The sequence below is a fragment of the Callithrix jacchus genome, chromosome 8 (assembly GCF_049354715.1).
Source record: "Callithrix jacchus isolate 240 chromosome 8, calJac240_pri, whole genome shotgun sequence".
Lineage (NCBI taxonomy): Eukaryota > Metazoa > Chordata > Mammalia > Primates > Cebidae > Callithrix > Callithrix jacchus.
The window spans coordinates 131,237,382-131,255,346 of NC_133509.1; the positions used below are offsets into that span (position 1 = coordinate 131,237,382).

At 46.0% G+C, this 17,965-nt stretch overlaps 1 protein-coding gene across 6 annotated transcripts in view; it reads left to right on the forward strand.

The window, feature by feature from the left end:
- AK7 (adenylate kinase 7) overlaps positions 1 to 17,965 on the forward strand; it is an 88,398-nt gene that overhangs the window by 14,022 nt on the left and 56,411 nt on the right. For all 6 annotated transcript variants that reach the window (XM_002754264.6, XM_009006520.5, XM_054240339.2 and 3 more), the window contains 2 exons: positions 2,689 to 2,783; positions 14,689 to 14,799. In XM_002754264.6, the coding sequence (XP_002754310.3) occupies positions 2,689 to 2,783; positions 14,689 to 14,799 (206 nt within the window). The remainder of the gene's footprint in view (positions 1 to 2,688; positions 2,784 to 14,688; positions 14,800 to 17,965) is intronic.

The window sequence follows — 17,965 nt, forward strand, 5'->3', positions numbered from 1 at the left end:
AACTCCTGACCTGAAGTGTTCCTCCCGCCTTGGCCTCTCAAAATGCTGGGACTACAGGCATGAGCCACAGCGCCCAGCCAGGCAACCTCATTTAATACATCAAAATGCCTCCATAGGTGCCTATTGATAGTGCTTTTCAGACTTGAACCACTGACTTCCTGCCGTGACAGATGGGCATCAGCCTTCCTTAGGACCACCCTCTCCCCGTCGAGGGAACATAACCTTTCCTCAGGCTGTGACACTGCATTTCCTTTCATGAGCTTTAAAATGTAGAGTGTTTTACTGCTTCCTCCTAATAAAGAGGTTCAAATAATCAAGAAAATTTTACTTCTCTATTTAGAGGAAAAGTTTTAACTGACTTACTTAGTTTTTGGGATATACAGTGTTTGTGTCTGCAAGAAAGTATAGTCAGAGACCCTTCAGTCTGTCACCAGAGTCACCTGGGGGGTATGGGGTTGGTAAGGGATGAGGACTTTGTCATTTTACCTGATGCACATTCTTAGATTCTGTTTTTCTTGCAATGGATATTCATTCCTTTTTTCTTTTTTTAAAAGATAGGGTCTCACTCTGTCACCCTGGCCGGAGTGCGGTGGTGCAATCATAGCTTACTGCAGCCTCAAACTCCTGACCTCAAGTAAACCTCCTGCCTCAGCCTCCCAAGTAGCTAGAATTACAGGCGTTCACCTAGCTATTTTTTTTTTAAATTTTTCGTAGAGATGAGGTCTAGCGATGTTGACCAGGCTGGTGTCCAACTCCTGGCCTCAAGTGATCCTCAGCCTTCAATGGTGCTGGGATTACAGGCATGAACCATCACGCCCCACTATGTATCATTTTTCATAATGTTTTATTAAATTATTTTTAAAGGTTTTAGACTTCTCCTACCTTGCCTTTTGCAGATACTATGGAAGGAAGGCAAGATGGCAGAAGAAAGAGGAACACATTATTAGAAATGAGAGAAAATATTTGCCTATAGATGAAGGTGTATTCAAAGGGGGACGAGCAGATCATTTTAGATCTATTATAAATGTCATAAATAAAAAAGGATAACCCAGTTAGAGGACTGCAAAGTGTGCCAAGTATTCACAAAATAGGCCAAACTGAAGCTCAGCAGAGCAGAAAGATTAAAAGAGCAAAAATAAACTGAAGAGACAATTTTTGGTATTAGAATAAAAATAGAAACAAAATTGACACTTAAAGTTTGAATTAATACATGATCGTAGTGGTGTTCTTAGCCTTAATTCAGTAATACTTTCTCATTTTAGGGTAGAAATCCATACATTTGTTAGATCCAGGATATCAGCATTTCATTGTTTTGCTTGTTTAGGGAATCACCTCGTGATACTAAAATCATACCATGACAGCTGCATCACTTAGCCCCTCTGACAATTAAATTAGACCTCACTTTGCAGCTTGGATACTTTTCTCTTTTTTTGAGACTGAGTTTCACTCTTGTTGCTTAGGCTAGAGTGCAATGGTGTGATCTCGCTCACTGAAACCTCTGCCTCCTGGGTTCAAGCGATTGTCCTGCCTCAATCTTCTGAGTAGCTGGGGTTACAGGCATGTGCCACCATGCCCGGCTAATTTTGTATTTTTAGTAGGGATGGGGTTTCTCCATGTTGGTTAGGCTAATCTTGAACTCCTGACCTCGGGTGATCCGCCCGCCTGGGCCTCCCAAAGTGCTGGGATTACAGATGTGAGTCACCGCGCCTGGCCTATATTTTTCTTGAAAATTATCCATCATGAAGAATATTTTAATGGAATCCCTTAGCCAAATATATTCAAGGAGATTCAGGGCTTAAATGTGTAGAGAGCCTTTCTGCAAAGCAATAAACCCTTTGGAAATTAAATGCTCATCTTTCTGTTTACCTCTATACTAAATACAGATCCCTACAAGTTCTTGATAACCAAACATTTTTGCCTTATCGGTGATGTCCGCTACAGCCCACAGCCCCAGGGGTGGAGTGGGAAGGGTGGGCACACCCCAAATTACTTCCTTCCACAGTGGCTTTCACTGAACAGGGTTGCCTTATGGGAACTCCTAAGAGGGCCTTACCTCTGATGTGGGGCCTCTGCTGTTTCATCCCCAGCCTGCTCCCTTTTCTGGACAGCTGGCTAGGTGGCATGGTGGAGACAGCACGGGTCTGGCAGCCAGAGAGCCTGGATTGGACTCTGTGCCCCATCACTTCCCTCTATGATCCTGGGCAAACTGTGCCTCAGTTTCCACCTCTGTAACACAGAATACCTCTCTCATAGTGAGAGGAATTCAACAAAGCCCATGAGTTGTTCTAATTCATGTCAGCTATGGCCCTTACTGTCACCAGCCCTCCCAAAAAGTAAAAGCACATGGCCAGAGGCCAGAAACCAGGCAGGGGCCTCAATTTTTAGCTCAGCTTGGAAAGTATCAGGCAGCTGATGAGCATAGTGGAGAGAAAGGGCAGCAGTGGAGAGCGCTGATGAGGCGGAAATGCTTGGTTCTGAACAACCTGTGGGGATCCGTATTTCGGATACAGGTGGTGAGAAAGGAGGGGGCATTTGAAGACCAGTGATGGGAACAGGTCAAAGCAGCATCAGAGCTAACAGCACCCTGGCGTTAAGTGGCTCCTACTGGTGACTAATAGTACACATGACTTAGAAAAAAAGCAAGTCGTGACTGGGTCCGAATAACCACTCTGCTTTTTGGCCCTGCAGCACTGAATGAAGAAGTCAGCCACTTTGAAAAGCAGAAGGTTTTTATTTTACTGTCTACAGTGTTGACCTGGGCAAGATCCAAAGCCCTGGACCCTGTAAGTAGAGCGTTAGCTTTCCTTTCGGTAACATTTCCCCCGTAACACCTTGTAATCTGTGTGGAGGGAGCTTCCTACAGCGAGTTGTATATGCTCACACTTCTGAATCCTATTCCGTAGAAAACACCCAACAGAGTTCATTGCCTCTAAGCACATTCAATTCTAAGGGATTCCATTGTTTTATATGCCTCTAAGAAAGAAAAATATGCTGCCTATGAAAATATAGCAAAGCTTATTTATCACTTATAGTTTGTACTTTAAACATATTGAAAGAGCTCTCCTTTAGACTTACTTAGACCCATATTGCTGTCATGTAACATTCTTGTGCATACATTAAAAAGAAAATATAGGCTGGGCTTAGTGGCTCAAGCATGTAACCCCAGCACTTTGGGAAGCTGAGGTGGGTGGATCACCTGCGGTCAGGAGTTCAAGACCAGCCTGGCCAGCATGGTGAAACTCCGTCTCTGCTAAAAATACAAAAATTAGCTGGATGAAGTGCTGAGTGCCTGTAATCCCAGTTACTTAAGAGGCTGAGGCAGGAGAATCACTTGAAACCCGGGAGACGGAGGTTGCAGTGAGCCAACATGGTGCCACTACACTCCAGCCTTGGGGGACAGAGTGAGACTCCATCTCTAAATAAATAAACAGAAAATATATGTAAAATATAGTGATTATAATGTTTCCAGAACTTCCTCATATTCAGACTCTATCTCTGAATCACACCACATTCTTTTTTCGCACAACTCAATATGAAACCTGAATCATGTCATTTATCGGTAGTACCTTCCTATAAAGTGCATGGTTATTATGTTGCAAGAGAACATGAACCACATTCTTCGAACATTGCTTATTCTCTTGACTAATGTCAAATTGACATTTGCTGCTCTGTTCCCGTGCCTTTGTGCCTACACACTACCTTTCCATTTCAGTGCTGAATCACAGTGTACTCTTTCAAAAGGCAGTGAAATCAACTCGAGTAGTACCTGGTTCAACTTGAAGTGATAACAACAGCAACAGTATGTTCAAGGTCACTGAGTCACCCATAGCGACACTGCCATTGTTTCCTGGCTGACCACAATGATAAGCCATTGATTCCAGACACGTTCTAATTTCAGAAATGATAATCTGAAAAAGTGCACGTTATGGTCAGTGAATATTATATCTAACAAGGAGATATTTAGGGATTCATCACACTTAGTGCATCAAATGGTATGTAGTTGTTTAATTGCCTCAGTCCTGGTAGTCTGAGAACCCCCTGAGGGCAGGGACCACAGGCTTCATGCTCTTTCCTTGTGAAGTTTACTCACCTACTGTGGATGCCATCACCTCAAGGAGCAGGCCGTGGTCATTTTATTCCTGTTACAATCCCTTCCTTCAGAGTGTCCAGCTAAGTGTCCACTATAAAATAATTGTGAATTGATGGACTGGCTGATCACTGTGCTAGTGTCCTGACTGTCCCAACCAAGATAAGCAAAATAATGAATCAGTCCAATAACAGGCTTCAGGAATGGCTGGACCCAGAGGATTCAACAGTGTCCTCAGTGCTCACCAACTCTCTCTCTTTCTTTTATGGTTTCTTTTCTACTCTGAGTAGACGTCACTCTCTAGTAAGCCTGCCCCTCCTTCTGGCTCCCAGCAACTCACAGGCAGACATCCGACAAGCTTCGATTCCCTTTTCCCGCTATAGATCATGTCCCATCCTAGGACTGGAATGCGTGTTTGGGCAGGTCTTCAGTCATGAGCCTAACCTTGAACTAGTCACTGTGGCCAGAGGCATGACTGGCCAGACCTGGGATCATGTACCCATTTAGACAGCCAGGGATGATCAGCCCCCTACACTGCATGGACTGAGAGTGGAGAAGAGAAGGGTCCCCAAAGAAAGCATGGGGCAATGGTTCCTGTGTTAGCTCCTGTGTCCTTTTGGCATGCCCTCCTCCTCTCACTGTGGTTTTAGTTTGCATTTCTCCAGTGACGAATGATGGTTTTCAAAGTCAGATTTATCAAGATAAAATCAATGTACTAGGCCAGGTGTGGTGGTACACGCCTATAATCCCAGCAGTTTGGGAGGCCGAGACGGGAGGATTGCTTGAGGTCAGGAGTTCAAGACCAGCCTGGGTAACAAGGCAAAACCTCGTCTCTACAAAAAATACACGGTGGCACACCTGTAGTTTCAGCTACTCAGGAGGCTGAGGTGGGAGGACCGCTTGAGCTGCGGAGGTCGAGGCTGCAGTGAGCTGAGATCACGCCACTGCACTCCAGCCTGGGTGACAAAGTGAGACCCTGCCTCAAATAAATAAATAAATTTACTGCTTTATAGTCCTGAGTTTCCACAAACGCATACAGTTGTGAACCCACCACAGCAATCAGGATACAGAACACTTTCATCATTTTCAAACCTTCTCTACCTCATGCCACACACAAAGTCAATTCCAGGTGGATTACATAACTGAGATTAAAAGGCAAACTTTAATCTTTTTTTCTTTTTTTTTGAGCCAGAGTCTTGCTTTTGTTGCCCAGGTTGGAGTGCAATAGCATGATCTGGGCTCACTGCAACCTCCACCTCCAGGTTCAAGCAATTCTCCTACCTCAGCCTCCCAAATAACTGGGATTACAGGCATGTGCCCCGACACCGGCTAATTTTTTGTATTTTTGTAGAGATGGGGTTTCTCCATGTTGGTCAGGCTGGTACCGAACACCCGACCTCAGACGATCCGCCCACCTTGGCCTCCCAAAGTGCTGGGATTACAGGCATGAGCCACCACGCCCAGCCACAAAACTTTAATTTTTAAAGAAAAATTAAGCCTGGCACGGTAGCTCACACCTGTAATCCCAACACTTTGGGATGCCAAGGTGGGCGGATCACTTGAGGTCAGGAGTTTGAGACCAGCCTGGTCAACATGTTGAAACCCTGTCTCTACCAAAAAATACAAAAATTAGCTGAATACGGTGGTGCACAACTATAGTCCCAGCTACTCAGGAGGCTGAGGTGGTAGAATTCCTTGAACCTGAGAGGCAGAGGTTGCAGTGAGCAGAGATCGCTGCCACTGCACTCCAGCCTGGGTGGCAGAGTGAGACCCTGTCTCAAAAACAAAAAAAAAAGAGAAATAGTAGAACTGAGGGAGGATTCCTCAAAGAAGACCAAATGCTGCTAAATATTTTTTCATTGAGAAATCTACCTGCAGTAGGATTAATGAAGTAGTAAATAATATTTGTGTTTGAGATTTGCTTCTAAATTAACCAGGAGGATGAGGATGTTAGTGGGGGTACAGATAGAACAAGACCAATCATGCAAAGCAAGTTTACTCCAACAGGTCTAACTGAAGGGGGCGTGGCAGGAGATGTGGCATTGTTTGAAGTCAGAGTGAGCTGAGTAACACTTGTGCTTGCAAGCAGCAGAATCCAGCTTGCTTACTTGCTTGCTCTTTTTGAGATGGAGTCTCACTCTGTCACGCAGGCTGGAGTGCAGTAGTGCGATCTCGGCTCACTGCAACCTCCGCCTCCTGGTTCAGGTGATTCTCCTGCCTCAGCCTCCTGAGTAGCCAGGATTACAGGTTCACGCCACCACACCCAGCTAATTTTTGTATTTTTAGTAGAGATGGGGTTTCACCATGTTGGTCAGGCTGGTCTCGAACTCCCGACTTTGTAATCCACCGACCTCGTGATCCACCCGCCTCGGGCTCCCAAAGTTCTGGGATTACAGGTGTGAGCCACCACGCATGGCCGAATCCAGCTTTCTTAATCAGAAAGAGGATATGTTAGAAAGACATAAACAATGTCTTACAAAATCCACAGTCAGAGATGCCGCTGGGCATCGAGGGCTGGGAGCCAGGAGGAACTCAGTGAATCCTCCCACACTTTCCTCTCTGCGTTTCTCTGCTTCTGTCTCTTTGTCATCGCCACAGGAAGTCTTTTTCGTTTTGTTTTGTTTTTAGAGATGAAGTCTATAAAACAGAGACCTCTAAGGAAGGGTTTCCTCTGCTGGACTTACTCAGGTTGGCTTTTGAAAGGAGAGTTCTAGCTGGACTCTAAATCGTAATCCCCGTAAGATAGACTTGGGATGGGTAGACGGAAGGTGAGTTGCAAGGACTCCTGGTACTTTCTTTTTTTTTTTTTTTTTTAATTTTTTTTTTTTTTTTTGAGACGAAGTCTCACTCTGTCACCCAGGCTGATGTGCAATGGCGCAATCCCGACTCACTGCAACCTCCACCTCCCAGGTTCAAGCAATTCTCCTGCCTCAGCCTCCCAAGTAGCTCGGATTACAGGCGCCCACCACCATATTCAGCTAATTTTTGTGTTTTTAGTAGAGACGGAGTTTCACCATCTTGGTCAGGCTGGTCTTGAACTCCTGACCTCAGGTGATCTACCTGTCTTGGCCTCCCAAAGTGCTGGGATTACAGGCATGAGCCACTGTGCCTCACCCTGACTCCTGGTGCTGTCTTAGCTCCCCCTTGGCCTTGCAGTACTTTTTTGTTTTTAACAATCTTGCTGTGTCACTCAGGCTGAAGTGCAGTGGCATGATCTCAGCTCACTGCAGCCTCCGCCTCCCAGGTTCAAGTGATTCTCCTGCCTCAGCCTCCTAAGTAGCTGGGATTACAGGCACATGCCACCACTCCTGGCTAATATTTTGAGTAGAGACGGGTTTCACCGTGTTGTCCAGGCTGGTCTCAAACTCCCACCTCAGGTGATCTGCCTACCTCAGCCTCCCAAAGTGTTGGGATTACAGGTGTGAGCCACCACCCCCAGTCACATAGGAAGTCTTAACAGCCAAAGATACCAGTTCTAAGGAAAGTAACGGTCACTAACATAATAAGTTGGAAAAAAAATCATTGTCAGCTGATGATCTTGAAAGATAAACTCTGTCACTATGAATAATGTCCCAACAGCAGCCTTTCTGAGCACCCCCAATACACAAATTGTATTTTCTAAGAGTGTTTTCTGGTGGAAGTAACTCCAGGACTCTGTGGGAGGGAGTTGATTTCGTGTCTTGGGTCAGTGAAAACTGGGATAGGCTGGAACCTATTGCGGATGCTGGAGAGCCAGGATCTTTTCACGAGATGCCCTGGGCAGGCCTGAGAGGACAAAGAGGGCCCCCACCAGCCACGCTATAGGAAGGCAAGCACCGGGAAAGTGATTCTGCCTGCTGGGTGTTTTCCATCGGCCCCTCCAGGGCCACTCTCTGCTCTTCTCCACCCTGCTGTGAACTTGTGGTCTAGATCAGCAAGCAACGTTGTCCTCTGCTCCCAATTGGGTTTGGCCAATGGAGCACAGCGGTGAGAGGATGGGGGCATTGAGAAGAATGAGATCAGAGCACTTATCCCCCCAGCTCTCTTCTGCAGAGTTGCTGCGGTTAGGCCAAGTCTCTGAACCCAAAAGCCACTGCGCCTGCCGGGCGCCCCCTTCTTCCCTCGCCACCCCCTTCTTTCCCTGCCGCCCCCTTCTTCCCTCACTGCCCCCTTTTTACCCCGCTGCCCCCTTCTTACCCCTCTTAGACCCTAGGCTCTGATCATCCCCTGCCCACTCGACACGTTTGGATTTAGAAGGAGTACAGAGCACCCTGTTCCCAGCTCCAGGTGATGTGGTTTCCCTACACCCTACCCACATCTTTGTATAGTCCTGTTATTAAACTCTCCTGAAATTACCCACGTCAAGTATGACGTTTCTTTCCCATGAGGATCCTGACTTATACATTATGGTTCATTGAAATCAGTTGAGTTTGTGAAAAGCCATGACTCCATAATGTAACTCAGAAAAGTGAATATTAGTTTGTCGTAGATGCTGCTGGGTTCCTGTCATGAAGCCACCCCACTGTCTTCCTTGCCAGCAGAGCCATGACTTGTTAAGTTCAAGTGTCCACACTGCCCATGAGATCCAGAGAAGGGAGATTCTATCCGCATTCCAGGGGAAAATCCTGATTGATCAAAACCAGCCATGATGGTCCCATTCTTCTTGCTGATTAGCTAAGGGGTGGGCATGCAATCCAATTTTTGGATGTGGGATGTAACAAACCTACCCCCCAAAATATAGTGGCTTACACATGGGGGAAGTTTATCTCTGGCTCAGGTGAAATGTAAAACAGATGTTCCTGATGATCAGGTTAGCCTCCTCCCAACTCTGATTCAAGTTTCAGGTTCCCTCTGTTGGATGGCTCCAGCCCCTTCCCGAATGACCCCTGGGCAGTGTGCACACCTGTGTCAGGCCTGTGGCGGGGAGAGAAACACAAAAGATGAGGCATGGGGAGCTTTACGAAGCAGGCCTGGAAGAGATGCTCATCACTTCTGCAAATTTCTTTGACTAAATCTCAGCCCACAGCTGAGGAGCCTGGAATACGGAGTGTAGCTGCATCCAGGAAACCAGTTTGGTCCAACCTCTGGCACAGAGGAAAGATGGCCAGGAGACTCCCAGGAAGGGCTCATCTCTGTTTAAGAGAGACTTCAAGAAGACACTGGCTTTGCCTCTCTGGGGATGTTGTCATGTCTGGATGTGAACCTTGGGCTGCTGTTACTAGTCTTGCTGTGATCCTGAAAAGGAAGGCCACACAGAAGGAAGCAGAGCTCAGAAGGCATCAGAACAGCAGAGCGGTTTTCCATTGGCAGCGTCTGGGGAAGGAATGGCAGGTGCCATGTCTGGCCACAAAGGTGGCAAGAAAAACTCTAAAACAGCCCAAGAATCAGGCCAAGAAGATGGATGGGGCATGATGTAGATAAAGCCCTTTCTCCCTCCCTCCCTTCCTTCCTTCCCTTCTTTCTTTCCCCAGGCTGTAGTGCAGTGGTGCAAATTCAGCTCACTGCAACCTCCACCTCCTGAGCTCAAGTGATTCTCTGGCCTTAGCCTCCTGATTAGCTGGGACTCAGGCACATGCCACCCTGCCCAGCTAATTTTTAAATGTTTTTGTAGCAACAGAGTTTTGCCAACGTTGCCCAGGTTGGTCTCAAATTTCTGGGCTCAAATAACCCAACTGCCTCGGCCTCCCAAAGTATTGGGATTACAGGTGTGAACCAGCAAGCATGGCCGAAGATAAGGCTTTCAAGCAGAAACAAAAAGAGGAGCAGAAGAAATTTGAGGGGCTAAAAGCCAAGACCATGGGGAAGGGACCCCCTGGCCACAGGTGGAATTAAGACATCTGGCATTACCCATTTTTAGACTGCATTCTAGCCTGGGCAAGACAGCAAGATTTCCATCCTCTCTCTCTCTTTCTCTTTCTTTCTCTCTTTCATTCTTTTTTTTTCTTTCTTTCTTTCTTTCTTTCCTCTTTTCTTTCTTTTTTTTTCTTTCTCTTTTCTCTTTCAAAAAAAAAAAGACATCTGGCAATTGGCTGGGCACAGTGGTTCACACCTGTAATCCCAGCACATTGGGAGGCTAAGGTGGGAGAATCACTTGAGCCCAGGAGTTCAAGACAAGCCTGAGCAACACAGCAAGACTCCATCTGTAAAACAATAAAATTAAATTAAAAATTTAAAAATTAATATTTTAAAAAGAAAAAAAAATCTGTCAAGCAGTAAGCTGTTCCTTGTGCCTGAGGCAGTGATTACCCTTGATCCCATGAACATCTGGATTCCCTGCATCACATCCTTTGCCACATACAGCTGGAATCAAGTGTTGTCTTGGAGCCTACTATACATTTAAGAATAAACTTTTGGCCAGGCACAGTGGCTCACACCTGTAATCCCAGCACTTTGGGAAGCCGAGGTGGGCAGATCACAAGGTCAGGAGACTGAGACCATCCTGACCAAAATGATGAAATCTTGTCTCTACTAAAAATACAAAAATTAGCTGGGCATGGTGGCACGTGCCTGTAGTCCCAGCTACTCAGGAGGCTGAAGCAGGAGAATCACCTGAACCCAGGAGGCAGAGGTTGCAGTGAGCCAAGATCGTGCCACTGCACTCCAGCCTGGGCTACAGAGACTCCATGTCAAAACAAAAAAAAAAAAAAAAAGAAAGAATCCAGCAGAGTGTTAGAGTGTTACAAGATAATAGATTCGCCTATTGGCCTAATAAGGGGGAGGAGAGATTACTCTGTAGATTGTGTTCTTTACCTCCTAGAAAGAAGAAGCCTCTAAATGAGCTTAGTAATTATAACAAGGTAGTAGTAAGGCAGGCAAGCTGTTTCCAGAAACGCTGACAGCCATCGATATATAACATAACAATGAAAGGAGAGACCGGGCTTGGTGGCTCAAGCCTGTAATCCCAGCACTTTGGGAGGCCGAGGTGGGTGGATCACAAGGTCAACAGATCGAGACCATCCTGGTCAACATGGTGAAACCCCGTCTCTACTAAAAATACAAAAAATTAGCTGGGCATGGTGGTGTGTGCCTGTAATCCCAGCTACTCAGGAGGCTGAGGCAGGAGAATTACCTGAACCCAGGAGGCGGAGGTTGCAGTAAGCCGAGATCGTGCCATTGCACTCCAGCCTGGGTAACAAGAGCGAAACTCCGTCTCAAAAAAAAAAAAGAAAGAAAGAAAGAAAGGAGAACGGCTGTAACATCTGCTAAAGGAAAGGTCAGCCACTCACCCTTTATTGGAAAGGCAAACGATGCAAGCATTTGGGAGGAACTAAAACCCATGTTAAAGGTTTGGGTTCAAAATACACGGTATTTGTTGTTCTAACAAGTGAAATTTAAGGATTAAAGGGAACACAGTCCAGCAACAAGTCGCAAAGGTGCATAATTCACAAACAGATCTATGTCCCAACCAGGAATCGAGGAATGACAGCCCAGAACCGGCAGCCCCATCTGGTTGGAATTTATGGGCTACGGAGCCACTGGCCAGAGAGAGATGGATCTTCCTTTTCTATCAGACACATTCTCAAAATGTCAGGGAAGAGACTGGCCATCAAACCTGTGCTTCTCTCGTGGTTCACCTCATGGAATGTGACTGTTACCCTGGCAGCTGAGGACTAAGGGTGGGGCAAATCCAGAAGAGGGGTGTTGGGCCAGTCACAGGGAGCAGGAGTGGGGGTTAGGTGAGCTGGCCCACCACACCACGTGAGCCGGGGCTGCAGAGGGACCAGGACTCAATTCATCCTGAAGGCAAAGCTGACTACACCGTTTCCAGACTCGAGCTGGCAAGTGAATATAAAGGACACCCCATTAAATCTGAATTTCAGATGGACGGTAGATAATTTTTAGCATGCCTGTACCCTGTGACTAAAAAGTTAGTCATTTGTTTTTCTGAAATTCAAATTCAGCCTCAGCCTTCAGCTACTTGCACTACTCAGGTGGTTGTGCGGCTGGGGCCTGCCTTTGCGCCTCCAGTCTGTCCTCCACAGCACCCCTCAGCCGTCTTGCTAGAATGAAATTCACAACCATGATATGTCAATTAAGAAGCATGTGTCAAAATATCACATGTACCTCCAGAATTGGTACAAGGGTGAGTATCGAGTTAAAAATACATGTACCAATCAAAAGCAAGCCAGGTGGCTAAAAGAAAGAAATACATGTATTGCAATATTATATATACTTCAAATATGTATGTAATGATATACTAAAATATGTATCAAAATATTAGATATAATTCAGATCATGTTGCTGTCTTCCTTTAAAAGCTTAAAACCCAACTGGGTTTAGTAGCTCAAGCCTGTAATTCCAGCACTTTGGGAGGCCAAGGCAGGAGGATTGTTTGAGACCAGGAGTTTGAGGCTAGTCTGGGCATCACAGTGAGACCCTACCTCTTCAAAAAAAATTTTTTTTTAATTAGCCTGGCATGGTGGCAAGCACCTGTAGTCCCAGCTACTCGGGAGCCTGAAGTAGAAAGTTCCCAGGAGGTTGAGGCTACAGTGAGCGGTGACTGTGCCACTGCACTCCACCCTGGCCAACGGAGTGAGATCTTATCCAAAAAAAAAAAAAAGCTTAAAACCTTTCCATTGCCTTCAGTTGCCATTGGGATGAATCTAAACTCCTCAGCATGGCCCAGAAACCCTGATAATCTCGACATCACCTACCGCACTCCTACCAATTCCCAGCTGGGCTCCAGTCATTTTCTCAGGAGCAGTCGTGCTCCTACCTCAGTAGGGGTTTACTTTTGTTTTTTTGTTTTGTTTTATTTTTGTTTGTTTGTTTTTTCAGAAGGATTCTTGCTCCGTCACCCGTCTGGAGTGCAGTTGCGCAATCTCAGCTCACTGCAATCTCCGCCTCCCAGGTTCAAGCAATTCTCCTGCCTCAACCTCCCGAGTAACTAGGATTATAGGCACCTGCCACCAAGCCCAGCTAATTTTTGTATTTTTAGTGGAGACGGGGTTTCACCATGTTGGCCAGGCAGGTCTCAAACTCCTGACCTCAAGTGATCCCACCTCAGTCTCCCAAAGTCCTGGGATTACAGATGTGAGCCACCGCACCTGGCCTCAGTAGGGTTTTTATTGTGTTTTTCTTCGACCTCTTTGATTGTTTCCTTGTAAGCTCTGGCTCAAATGCTTTGGATTGGTTATATAACTTAGACCAATGTGTTGTGATTGAAAGGTTCCATATCGAACACTATATTTTTAAAACTCTGCTCCAACAAGGATCTCTGAATTTAGATGGATTTTTGCCAAATCACACTGTTGCATGGCTCTCCATTTTTTCTTTTGATTCCAGTAGGTTCTAATGTAGTTATTTTGGTTGCATCCCTCTATGGGACTTCACAGGGTGGGGGGTTGTGGAGAGACTGAATATGAGGTAGAGGTCAGTGAACTGTCAAGAAAATTTTTCATTCCTCATTCCCAGGAGATAACTTAATCTTAGCTAATGAAACCAGTTTTTAAAGCCTCAGCCAGCAACTTGCAAGTGGAATTTTTTTTTTAACATGTTATTTATTCCAGGGAGGGCCAGTGTGGCAAAGAGAAAAAGAAAAAAACAATTTAGGTTAAAAAACAAAACAAAACAAAATAAAACTACAGGCTGGGAAGAAGTGGCTCATACCTGCAATCCTGCCGTTTTGCAAGGGCAAGTCTGGAGGATTGCGTAAAGCCAGGATGTGGAGACCAGCCTGGGTAACAATCTGAGGCTCCGTTTCTACAAAAATAAATAAATAAATAAGCTAGGCACAGTGGTGTGTGCCTATAGTCCCAGCTACTAGGGAGGCTAAGGCAGGAGGATCACTGGAACCCAGGATTTCAAGGCTGCAGTAAGCTATGATCAGGACACTACACTCCAGCCTGGGCAAGAGAGCAAGGCCCTGTATCTACAAAAAAAAAAAAAAGAGAAATTATATTTAATATTAATACCTTTGCCAAATCTCAGTGGCAACTTGTTACCACCTCTGCAAAAGAAGACTTTTAGTTTTTAATTTGTTTAGATTAAATTTAAATTATAAAATTTATCTCCTACAGCATTGTTAGGAAGAGCAAATTACTATTCAAATAAGTGGTATGGTGGGGCACAATGGCTCACGCCTGTAATTCCAGCACTTTGGGAGGCCAAGGCGGGCGGATCATCCACCTGAGGTCAGGAGTTTGATACCAGCCTGGCCAACATGGCAAAACCCCGTCTCTACTAAAAATATAAATAGTAGCCAGGTATGGTGGCAGGCACCTGTAATCCCAGCTGCTCAGGAGGCTGAGACAGGAGAATCCCTTGAACCTGGGAGGTGAAGGTTGCAGTGAGCCAAGATCGCACCACTGCACTCCAGCCTGGGTGACAGAGCAAGACTCCATCTCAAAAATAAATTAAATAAAATAAGCAGTATGGCCAGGCTCAGTGGTTCATGACTATAATCCCAGCACTTTGGGAGGCCGAGGCAGGAGGATCGCTTGAGCCCAAGAGTTCAAGACCAGTCTGGGCAACACAGCGAGACCCTGTCTCAAAAATAAGAACATAAAATAAGCTGTAGTTGTAAGCTTTATTTGAGCTTAAAGGAACACATCTTTAGCCTTAGAAGTCACACATATCTCTAACTCACCAAGTCTGTACCTTTTCTTTCTTTCTTATAACAGGAGGATTCTGAGGTTCCATTCACTGAAGAAGATTATCGAAGAAGAAAGGCTCATCCTAATTTTCTGGACCACATAAATGCTGAAAAAATGGTTCTCAAATATGGAAAAAAGGTAAGTCTGGCATAATGGAACATGGACATCATCCGAAGTCTTTGAACATCTCTTTGCTTAGTTTCCCGGGTCTTACACCCAAAGATGTCTGAGCTTTAGACTCATCCCAGGTCGCCCTGTCCGTAGGGGTCCTGGCCCAGGTTCTGGTCCAGCACACTGTGTTGAATGCTTCCATCATTACCCAGCCGAGCTTGAGCCCTCATCTGAAAAGTTGTCTTGCCCAGAAGAAGCAAATAATCTAGAGTTGGAATGGGGAACAGGAAAACTCCACATTTTCCCTGTTCCCAGAATCTTTCCCGTTTGTTTCCTTTTTTTTTTCTTTTGAGATGGAGTTTTGGTCTTGTTGCCCAGGCTGGAGTGCAATAACACAATCTCAGCTCACTGCAACCTCTGCCTTCTGGGTTCAAGTGATTCTCCTGCCTCAGTTTCCCCAGTAGCTGGGATTACAGGGGCGAGCCACCATGCCCAGCTAATTTTTTTATTTTTAGTAGATACAGTGTTTCACCATGTTGGCCAGGCTCCTCTCGAACTCCTGACTTCAGGTGATCCACCCACCTCAGCATCCCAAAGTGCTGGAATTACAGGTGTGAATCACTGTGCCCGGCCCCCATTTGTTTCTTAAAACAACTATGAAAAATGCCTATTAACCTCATCTTACGAATAAAGGGATGGGAGCTTCCAGAGGTTAAATAGTTTGCCCTAGGCTAGGTCACATAACTAGGATTTACTGAGCACTGTCCTGAGCACACCTAGGCCTCGTCTGAGCTACTCCTTGTAACAAGACTATTATCTACCCACATTGTTGTCCTCATTGCATGTCCTGGCGTGGAGCTGAGATTCAGAGCTGTCAGCCACCAAAGCCTGTGGGGTTTGCTTTTTTTTCTTTGAAATCCAAAATCCCATGATTCAATAGAATTTATCTTGACACGTCCTTGATCATTAAGACATTCCCGTAGCTGAGAAGTTCATGTAAACAGTATTAAGAGTTTATTAGCTTTCTGTCCCAGCAAAATTCATCATTGTGACATAGCCATTATAAAATTATTTTATTTATCTTGCCTTTCGTCAGAAAAGATGATGGGAATGCCCTGGCAATGAGTAAGTAGATATTTTTTTTTTTCATTCAGGGTTTTAATTTTATTAGCCTATAAGCAAACAGCAGAATTAACACAAAATTCAGCAACTCCAGACCAGCTTTTCTTACCCCCATGAGCAGTCAGTTGAACAGACACAGACACAGAGATACCTGATAAGCTGACAGCGAGCTCTGCTGCCCGTCTAGAGGGTCATGTCCCAACAACAGTAAAGCCGCTCTGCCTTCACCTTTTTACAGGATTGCTCTTTAAAGGGACCAGCGTGAGATACTGACACCTATTAAGGCATCTGAGAGGCCCATGTTGGGGCTGAGCCTCAATGCCAGCCTCTGGCTGTCTAGTGACAGTGCCACAAAAACATGCTGTGTGCAGTTCTGGTCTCGTATCACAAAGACAGAGGCAACCAATCCTTTTGTTTCTTTTCTTTTTTCTTTTTTAACCTCCCTAGCACTTTGGGAGGCCGAGACAGGTGGATCACGAGGTTGAGAGATCGAGACCATCCTGGTCAACATGGTGAAACCCCATGTCTACTAAAAATACAAAAAAATTAGCTGGGCATGGTGGCACGTGTCTGTAATCCCAGCTACTCGGGAGGCTGAGGCAGGAGAATTGCCTGAACCCAGGAGGTGGAGGTTCCGGTGAGCCGAGATCGCACCATTGCACTCCAGCCTGGGTAACAAGAGCGAAACTCCGTCTCAAAAAAAAAAAAGATTGATGCTTTGCTCTATTACTGTAGACATGGGTCCATTTCTGCCTAATTTTTTCTTCTTTAAATTCTGGGTTGCTATTTTCATATTAACAGTCTGATGACCCCATCACAATACCAAAATGGCCCCCAAAATGAAGTTTAAATTTGATCAAAATGTAAACCAGAGTGAGTGACTAGAATGATAAAGGCCAGGCAGCAGGAAAAGTCACCCTAAGCCACCATCTGACCGCTCAAGTCTTGCCTGTCCAAAGAGGAGGGCGGGAAGAGAACTCTATTGTACAAGCAGCACCTTACTGGAGAACAGGGCTTGGGGCCTCCTGGACGGTCCAGGTCTCCCAGCTGCCCCCTGCTTCCCAGATGGTCCCACTTGGCCTGGTAACACGTGCCGGACACCGGGGCCCCGAGTGTCCTTTTTACGGAAGGACACCACCTTGAATTTGCCACGGTGGTCTCCGGATCGGTTGCTGAGGATGCGCTCGTCACACTTCAGCGGCCTGTGTCCTTGGGAGGCCCGGAGCCCGCATAATCGGAGAGGACTGTGCCACCGCGGATGTCATTGCCCTTCCTGTTGACCCCCAGGAAACCGTGCCATTCCTGTATTTGGGATCTTTCCTGCAGGGAGCATCCGGGTCTGTCAAGACAGAGGTGTAGAGATTCCCTGAATCAAGAGCATCCACGAAATGCTGGTGGGTCTGTGCTTCACCTGGGTGGGCGTCAGTACTGTACCCCGCTCGTCCACCGCCACCGCGTGTCGGTGACATGCAGGGGGCGCTGCGGCTGCTCGTCCACTTCCTGCAGGCTCCAGGCGGAGCGCGCAGCCAGGAGTGCCACAGAGGGGCGGGGGGGGGGGGGCAGGGTGGGCAGGCGCGGGAGGCAGTGGCGACACAGGGGCCTCCGCCAGCTGAAAAATTAAGGAGAGTTCACTGCTGTGTACTCAGCACAGTTCTGTGTTTTACAAATGGTATCTCATGCCATCTTCAAGAGTCATATACAGTTCCAAAATTCTGTGAGGCAGGTGCTACTATCATCCTCATTTAACTTGTAGAAAGCCCCAAACCCTCTGAAAGTGCCATTACATTTTTCCCGTTAGAAGACCAGCAGTAAGTGAACTGCAATTATAGTTATAAGATGACACCTAGTGGTCTCAGTTGATATTACAGTAGGAACTTCTGTCCTACTGTAAAAAACACTTGACTAAGCACTGTGAGTGTAAAACATTTGAAGAAACAACAGAAAATAAGGAATTCTAGACCTTTTTCTGTCCGTTAACTTATTACCTTAGCCAAGATATCAAACATTTGGGGTCAAAATAAGTAAAAGGGCTAGATTAGATGGTCTATATTTATTCCAGTTTTTTTTTTTT